The following is an 8,993-nucleotide window of genomic DNA, read 5'->3' as shown; positions in this document are numbered from 1 at the left end:
GGAGAAAAAGGCAAAGTCAAGGGTTATTGACAAGTAGAAAAGGGTAGCGGTTGAAGGACATCATCAGATTTAGGCAGTCCAGATTTAAATGTAGGGTGATGAATAGAGTAGGAGTAAGGGACTGGTAGAAGGCTGGTGGTAGGTAATTAATAGCATGGGGGCCACAGGCTGGATATGCAATGCCAGAAAGTAGATGATCGAAAGCGACTAACTCCGGTTCCTGGATAGATTGCTGCAGGCAAAGTAAGTTTCAAAATTGACGTTTAAAAAACATATTGACATAGCGGATTAGACATGGGTTAGCAATGACCGAGAGCAATGACATTTTTCTTCATTTAGATGGTGAATGAGCCATGGCAGGAGATGCTGGCCGTGGGTGCGATGGTGGGAGTTTTGGCGAAAGTACAGCCGGTGGAGCGGAAGTTCGTTTTGCCATTAGAGCCATCTTCTTTCTAAGGGCTCTTAGACGGGCCCGAATGCTTTCGACGACTGCGGGAAAACAGTTAGCAATGCAATACAACATAAGCGTGGCAGGAAAAGTCCCTTACGTTTGGCAACAACTTCACAGTCCTCCCCTTGAATTTGACTGTCTTCCATTTGGGGTTCGCCTGAACTGCCTCCATCTGCGGTTCCTCGGTCTTTAGTTGATCGAGAAGCGTCATCACTCTCTAGTACAGCCTCGAGCATTCTGATTGCGGTGACATAAGCTATTTCGCAACCGGACAAATCCTCGCCAGTCAACTCATTGATAGCAGCCGTCCGACTCATTTCCAAAGCTCTGTCATACATCAGTTTCTCTGCAGTGATACCCGAACTAATGATCACTTGGTCTGAAGATTGATCGAAACTTGGAAGACTTCCTGATTCGCCGACTTCGTGAGACATGCGGTACGGGTGATCGGGGGGCAGCTGCTTCTGCGCTTCTAGAAGGCGTCGACGGGAATATTCGGCTTTCTGAAGCACTTCGTTGAAACGAGTCCGGACCCATTGGACAACATTATTAATTCGACTGCTTATCACGATGTCCTTCTCCGTCTTCGACGGTGGTAGGCCACTGCCGATACTCTCTTCCCGGTTTTTCCGTGCCCACCATGCTCCTGCAATATCCATGGCCTTTGCAAGAATGGACAAAGCCTTTACGTATAACACCAAAGCTTCTTCAGATAGTGTAAGCACTGCATCAAGCGTCAGGCCGTCATCATCGGGGCTATGCTCAATGGTACTTGGCTTGATGGTGGAATCCGATTTGTTCGAAGGCGTAGCCGGGATAAGTTGCTTGTATTTGACTTCAGCAAACCCGTAAACAACATCACTCCGAGTCGCACATTCCTCGATAATATGTACGGTCTTTGAATCATGGCTAAGATGTTGTGGCTTCTCATCGACTACTACCAAGCTGCTCTGTGCAACAGGATATGTCGGGAATGGGCTATATCCTAACGGAGGAGATCGGCCACCCTTTGTCAACGCGGATGGCGGAGAAAAGCTGACACCAAACAGCCTCCCACTAGCCATGTTAAGAGCCTTGGAGATAGCCGATGTTGCAGAAATCGGATTAGGCCCATATCTCCTATCATATGAATATCGTCGATTATGTGTAGAATCGGCTCTTGGCTTAGTTTGTCTTTCTTGGGTATCGGGCTGGGGAGTATATTTTGTTTTGAGCGAATGCGGAGTAGCTGTGGTTGTAGCCCGGCGAACAATGGCACCAGACTGACGAGAGCTCAACTGCTGTTGCTGCACTCTGGGACTAGCAGCGAGCTCATCCGCAAAAGCATTTACTTCAACTGCTCGTTTCTCCACCACAACATAATCTCGTTCGAAAGCAATATCTTGTGCAGCACGCTCCTTTTCTATCTCTGATAACTGCTTTGCATTTTGGGAACGAGCAGTCTGCGAAGGCCCCGATATCTGCTCGGTAAGGGAAGATTTGGAAGACCGCTGGTTATCGCTTTGCCTCACCACAGGCTCGCTAACAGGGTAAACATTTCTAGTTGAAGGGATTGCTGGGGAGTCTTCCGTATGACGACCTGCTGCACGCTGAAGATCGTATTTATCTCGTCCATCTACCCTGCTTACAGCAGAGCCGAGTCGTGAGTTATGTTCCACTATTGGTCGAGGGCCAGGTCGAGTTTCAGTTGGTTCAGTCACTGGAGCTGGAGCTTTATTTGTTGTCTCTTCAACCTCATCGTCCATGTCTTCGGCTTGGGTGTCTGATCGGTCCAGTATCTCTTGCTCGAGGCCTTCCGGTTCCAGGTCATCGCCTTCAAGCCGTTGCCGTTCACGAGCGGCATTTCTCTCTATTTGTTCTTCTAGGTCTTCACCTACCAGACCAGGGATATCACCCTCGATAACTGAATTCCCAAAAAATAGAGGGAAAGTAATTCTTTCAACAGGATTAAACTTGAGGAGGCTGCGGATTAGCTTTTTTATGTCACTGGCAACTGGTGTCTCCCGCGGGAATCTAATTCTGTCCTTGGTCAACTGGATCTTTTGCAGCAATTCCATGTGGTTTGCAGCTTTGAACGGGGGCTTTCCAACCACCATCTCATAGAGTACAGTCCCAACGGACCATAGATCTGCTTTGGCGTCATATTTCTCATAGCGCAAAATCTCAGGCGCCATATATAACGGTGATCCGCAAAGGGTATCCGCAAGCGATGTAGATGGTAGAGACCGGGCAAATCCAAAGTCTGCTATTTTAAGCATAGGAAATGACGAAACTCCCGCGATGGGAGTGAACGAGTTTTCGCTTCCCTTGTAAGAAACAGACTGGATTAGGGTTTTCGAGCAGATGATGGGAGAAGGATGGAGGAGTAGATTCTGCGGCTTGACATCTCGATGTATCAAGTCCTTTGCTCTGAGGAACTGAAGTGCACTGGCAAGTTGCTTTAAGAAATGGCGGACAACTGCATCATGGAGACCCTCTCCTGGTGGATTGGGATACTTGGTCATCATATCTCGTAGCAGCTCGTGCTTGGCCATGGAGTTCCGTTTCCTGATAAAGCGGGAGAGATCACCGAGCATGCAGAACTCCATAATGATATGTATGTGAGATGACGTCTCATAGCAATCTATCAAGGCAACGATATGTGGGTGCTGAAGGCTCTTAAGAATATCGATCTCCAACTTTAGGTTATCTCTTAGCTTCTTGGTCATACGAAGCAGAGTGACCGATTTGACGGCAACAAAGGTGTTGTATTCCTATTATTAAAGAACTAAGTCAGCTTACTCTTTCAGACTCTTCAAACATTGTTCCAGGAATATTATATTAAGGGGAGGGCCTTACATTATGGGTACCACGATAGACTGTAGCAAAGCTACCACGACCAATCTCATTCAGCCGTGTGTAGTGCCCTATTCTCAAATTCATCTGCTCATCATCCACAACTGCTTTAGCCCGTTTCGAGCTCTCTGCCGATGGTGTAGCCATGATTTATGGAGTCCCCAAATCTGATAGCACATCGGTTTGGGTGGCCAACCAAAGGTACGTTATCCAATATCCTTACTCAGTCCAAAGGTATGGTCTCGCGCCCATCTGAGGCAGCGTTCGACCAAGCTATCGCCGGGGTTTGATGTAGTAAGGGAGATGCAAAAGCCAGAAGTGGAAGACGAGGGTTAAGGCCGCGGTCGAAATCGAGGGTGTTTTATGCAAGACGGATCAAGGAGTGAAGAGAAGGACCAGACGAAAGAGTGAATTCACAGGAAAGTAAACAGAGAGCTGTAGTCCAGACAAAGGACAATATAATGCAACCTGTGAATGAGGAGAAGAATAGAGAGATCAGCCAGCGCTCTGCAAAGCACTATATAAATCATCACTAGCAGTCAGGCACCCGGAAAATGCAACCCATGACCAGGATGATGCCATGCCCAAGAGAAGGCAGCAGCAAAAGGAAGCGAGGCCGGTGAGTAGAACTGAGCAGTGAGAGTAACAGAGATGGAGATAGAAAGCAGAGACAAAAGGACGGGAGATGCCCTTACTATGCTATTGAGTCGATTCCCAAGCCAGCTGGCGAACCGGAGATATCCAGGCCACTTTGTTCGGTGGTGCATGTGTTGGGTGTAGGCAGCCAGATCGTATCGCTCCTACGCGCCCCCCGGGTTGTTGATTATATATGACAGGTTATATAGCAGCCAGCTGTGTAAGGGATCAGGGTGTATATGCAGAGATATAAGTGTGTATATATATATATATATATTTCAGAGAGAAAGAGAGAAGACCGAAGGGCCAGGAGGACAGGGAGCAGCCAGGGCAGGGATGTTCCACAGAAGAGTCGATCAAGCAACCCCAGTGCGACGGAATCGTTGGAGAGCCGTCCCTTGACTGTGAGACGGCGAAGAGAGCAGCGAGATGGCCCAGAGGAGGCAGACGGACGGATGGCTGGTGCAAGCGAAGCTGGCGTTGGACGTTGCGAGGCCGCAGTGCGAGGTCGCTGTTCGAGCGGTTTTGGCGCAGGTTGACGCAAAAGGGCGAGGAGTGACCTTATCTTATCGGCCGGCCACGGGACCCATGGGGCGCCTAAGAGAGACCTCAGCTACTTACTTTAGGTACCTCGACCTAACCAGCAACGCCTGGAATAACACCTGGGCCGGCGGGCGATGGAGATGGAGATGGAGATGGCGAGGGAGATACTTCAGCCGCAGTGCCAAATCACACGGCGAGATCATGTACCTCCCAAGGCTCGCATGGCCCCCGTTGCCCGGAGCTTCAAGGTACTCGTCCTCGATGACACTGGAGACCCCAAGGTGGAGCTCTCCTGTGCTGGATGATCGGCTTTAGTCAGGGCGCTCGCCGTGTGATGGCCTCTGCTGCTCTCCTGGTGTTGCTGGGACTCTTGTTGATGCGTCCAGGGGAAGACTGCCAGCCTGGACGAAGACGTCTGATGCTCGCCGTGAAGGAGGGCGACGGCGTACAGGGAAACAGCTCTGCATGGTGAACGTGGATGGCTCGCTAGCCTGGACTGCTTTCTGTGTCCCGAGATGCAAGGATGGGCTTCCCCGGACCACGCATGGCAGGCAGATGCGGCACACACACTGGTGTGTACTTGCTTGTACTTTGGGGATGCGCCCGTTGCTATGTGGAATTCAGGCATAGGCCGCCATGGCCCTGATGTACCTCGCCTTGGACATGGCCCCCTGGCCAGTAATGTCCGGTTATTCTTCCGCCGGAGAGGCTACTGGCTGCCCACCTAGACCGTGGTCGACGTGGCAAGGGAGGTGCATATTCATTACATTACAGTTACTACTGAGCTGCTTGGCTGGGCTGGACGGGCAAGATGGACTAGTTATACATTATGTACTTATCATATAATCGGACAGTCGTCAAAAAGAAGAATCAATATTTTAAATCCCCTCCCCCTTTAGATCCTGTAGATCTGGTGGACATGGTCAACCAGCAGCTGCAGCCCGTCACAGCCGCAAACCACGCACCAGCAGCCACAGAACCAGGGGGACAACTACATTGTCGTTACCTCCAGTCAGCACAGCTTCCATGAAGCTTGATGCGACAGCTGCGAACGCAGACTTGACTATCGTCAGGATCCAGTCAACCCGGGCCTCCCATCCTCCACCAACCAGCCAGACACGGGCAGTCACAAGGCCAATAAAGACTGCTGCAGCGAAAGAAGCACTCCCTTCGATACTCTTATCGCCGCCCCAGAACCATCGGCGTCGACCATAGCGTCGACCGACAAGCGACGCAGCGGCATCACCCATTCCAACGCAGACTATGCCGCTCACCATGCTGACATCCCGGCCATCGATATCCCATCCTTCCCATGGAGCTGTGCCTTGATGGAGGGTACCAGCAAGGCTTAGTAAGAGTGGCAGGGCGCAGCCGAGCATGAGGAAAATATGAGACACTACCACGGGTCCACGATGGTCACGACCGTCAACGTAAGGTGTGAGGAAGTAAGACAGCCAGCGAGCTAGCGGCGGCACTTGGGATGCACGGAAGAGCTCAAGGAGCAGGAAGATGGCAAGGACCAGTGTGCAGGATAGAGCGACAAACGCTGGGTCGATAAAGACAGTTGGAAAAAACATGGCGACCATCATGCCGTGGAAGATCTTCCGGCGTGTGTCCACTTCCACCACACGCGAAAGCCGGTGGACTAGTGATAGTCCTAGTATTAAAATAAGGATACAGTAGCCGCAAAGAAACAGCCGGGTGTTGGCCTCTCCAAGTGTGTCGCGGCGGAGATGTTCGACCCAGCCTAGGTGACAGGATGCTGAGATATCGTATATCCGGGGTGGAATGCAGGCCCAGACCTCAAGGCTCCAGAGTAACAGCGTGAACCTGATAGACGGTATGTTCCCGAAGAGATACCCAATCGCCCATCCAAACGGCTCCCTCCCCCCAAGGGCGTATTCACCAACGTACCACCTCACCGGAACCAGTATGATAGCAAGAATCATTGCATAGACGTACAATGCATACGCCCATTTTCGGATAGTAGCCTGTTCCATGGTAAGGGAGAGAAACGCTCTCATACTGGGCGGAAGCTGCCGTTTCCGTCTACCTCCCTTCGTAGTAGTTCTGCGAGCAGGCACCATTTCTCCCGCTTTAGAAGACAAAACACGCTGACTATCTGATCTAGAAGGCTGTGTCTGGTCATCTAGCTTGTCCATGCTTGCCTCAATTCTAAGCTCGTTTTCCATGGCTGAAAGGGGCTGCTGGCTCGATCCGGCTCGTTTAAACAGCCCCTTGTCAAGATCGACTTCTGTTGCCAGAAGTTTCGTGACATTGTTATACAGTACGCTGGTCCGACGGCTTCTGGATCTATCCACATCCACCTGCACCTCGCTCTCTGAAGCTTGGTCCTCGGAAAATGGATGATTCAGAGTATGGCAAACTTGACGGTCTAGCGCACCCAGAATATGATCATCATCAGTTGTCTGAGTCGAAGCTCGGCGGAATTTCCAAGACGGGATTTTAGCCAAGGTTGCTTCCCAGAGAAGGACACGCTTGCACGCAATGAATATGCACAGTGAGCCTAGCCAGATCAAGGCTTTGAGGATCTGAGCCTGAGGAGACTTTGAGACAAGAAGTACGTTGACCAAGGCGGTTCCCAGGAGTTGCACTTCCGACGGCAGTAAACTTGAAGTAACAAGATATTGAATAATCGAGATAGTTGACTTTTGCAGTGGGAATATAAGGACTAAAAGTTCTGGTTCAAGTCCGAGTTCGGCCAGAGCGTCTTTGGGGCTCCGGGAAAGTGGTAGATTCTCAGAAATGAAAAGAGGGACGGCGGTAATCATCCAATGCACCACACTATAAGTTCCAGAATCATGAAATGGAATAGTTGCAGCTGGCAGAGATGAAAGGCTTAGAATTATGTTCAGTAAAACGAGCGAGTCACAGGATGGCCCTAGAGACAGAGCTGTCAAGACAGGTATTAATATGGGGTATATCAAGGGAGCTGGATCTATATCTTTTGAAAACGGAAAGGCTATGATCCTCTTTAGTTTCGTGCGATAACTGCCGTAAGGACATTTCCGGAGAGGAAATATAGCATAAAGGCCCAAGACAAGGAGAATAAAGGCAGATAACTCTATTAAAACATATAGTTAGTCCTGAATACCAGGTAATCTTTATTGTCTGCTTTGGTTTCGACTCACCTATAAACCAGGTTTTTACCACTGAGCGAACACTACGCCTTAGCACCACAGCAAATGCTACTCCAAGCACAAGCGCAGTCTCGCAAATTCGCCGCAATACCTCAATACGAAGTCTTGCCCCAATAGTTATATGAAATTCCAATTCCCCCGAATCCAGAGAGTCAACAATACGCCTCCTAGAGCGTCTGGAACCAACTGCGAGCCCTCGTTTCTTTCGCTCCGTAGTAGTTACTTCATCATCACCCCGTTTGAACTGGTATTCTATCCTCCTGCTTACCAGGGGTGTAGGCAGACGTTTTAGCGCCCCATTCGCCTCATCATCAGCTTCCGTGCCACTATCGCTGGGTGTCTTGAATGGTTTCCTCCATGCATAGAGGCTCTCCCCTGAATCTGTCGTTGGTGTAGTGGTTGTGTTGTCTTGGTTAGGACGGCGGTAGAGGTGTGGCGATCGTTGAGGGAGGCCATAATTCTGTGCACTCTTTTCTTCCTGCTGGAGCTCTATATCCGGTGGGCGGCCTTCTAGCTCACCCTCGTTCGTGAGTTCATGGGTTGCCATCCCATCATAGTATAGATTTCGCTCAAAGTAGTTGTCGAGTAATGGGCCGGATGTGGTTGGCTTGCTTCCATCCTTTTGCTCATGCAACTGACAGGCAGCTATCCTCGGCCCAGCCGTCAGGTGTAGTTGAGACAAGGTAGATATCCAAGTAAGTGTTATTCAGATAAGGGCTTGCTCGCCAAATGCCTGTTGCATTCGTATTGCAGGCCGATTATTTTATTATTTACTCCAGTCTGCAGGTGTTGGGCGTGACGGGAGACAAGCAACTCGCATCAACTTTGGCCCGTGTGTGGAGGAAATTCATGGAAAAAAATCAAGAAAACTGAGAGTTTTATTGGTCAAACTGTCATGCCCTCGCTACGCATTGTCACTATCATTGGTCTACTCATTCTATTATTACTACCTTATTCTCCCTTTTACCCAATAGTATTGTTCAATTCTGGATGTCTAAACTTCGAGTTCATCTTAATCAGCGAATAGCATTAAAGTGGCTCTTGGCGATGCCGTGACCCCTGAGGTCCAACCCCCAAGAACCCAAAAAAAAATCTTACATAAGCCTTTCGGGCATCAACTCCGCCGCAACAATATGAACAGCTTTAATAACCACGTCGTCATATAATCATTAATATCCACACCTACGGGAGAGTATGAGCAGAGCTGAAATATACTTCTTGAAAAGGTGCGCTTTCAGAATTCATCCATCGAACGCAACGAATGATTCTAACACCCGCTAGATCACAGCCGATTAACCCAACCCTAAAACACAGGTTCTCCAGACCATCCCGCCGAACATCACTTTCTGAACATCATTTTATTACTT

At 49.7% G+C, this 8,993-nt stretch overlaps 2 protein-coding genes across 2 annotated transcripts; both read right to left on the bottom strand.

Annotated features, from left to right (window-relative positions):
• On the bottom strand, positions 1-4,042 carry TERG_06765 (ULK/ULK protein kinase). The gene has a single exon (XM_047748673.1). The coding sequence runs from the start codon at positions 3,157-3,159 to the stop codon at positions 463-465; it is 2,697 nt and encodes an 898-aa protein (XP_047604660.1). The 5' UTR covers positions 3,160-4,042; the 3' UTR covers positions 1-462.
• A 1,367-nt stretch (positions 4,043-5,409) lies between these two features.
• On the bottom strand, positions 5,410-8,173 carry TERG_06763 (dolichol kinase; the record flags this gene model as incomplete). The annotated part of the gene is made up of 2 exons (XM_003232724.1): positions 5,410-7,550; positions 7,618-8,173. The coding sequence occupies 2 exons, from the start codon at positions 8,171-8,173 to the stop codon at positions 5,410-5,412; spliced, it is 2,697 nt and encodes an 898-aa protein (XP_003232772.1).
• Between the last annotated feature and the right edge of the window lie 820 nt (positions 8,174-8,993).

This window comes from Trichophyton rubrum (genome assembly GCF_000151425.1).
Source record: "Trichophyton rubrum CBS 118892 genomic scaffold supercont2.8, whole genome shotgun sequence".
In the NCBI taxonomy this organism is placed as follows: Eukaryota; Fungi; Ascomycota; class Eurotiomycetes; order Onygenales; family Arthrodermataceae; genus Trichophyton; species Trichophyton rubrum.
The sequence above is the reverse complement of the archived record's forward strand: the minus strand, read 5'-3'. Positions and strand labels throughout refer to the sequence as shown.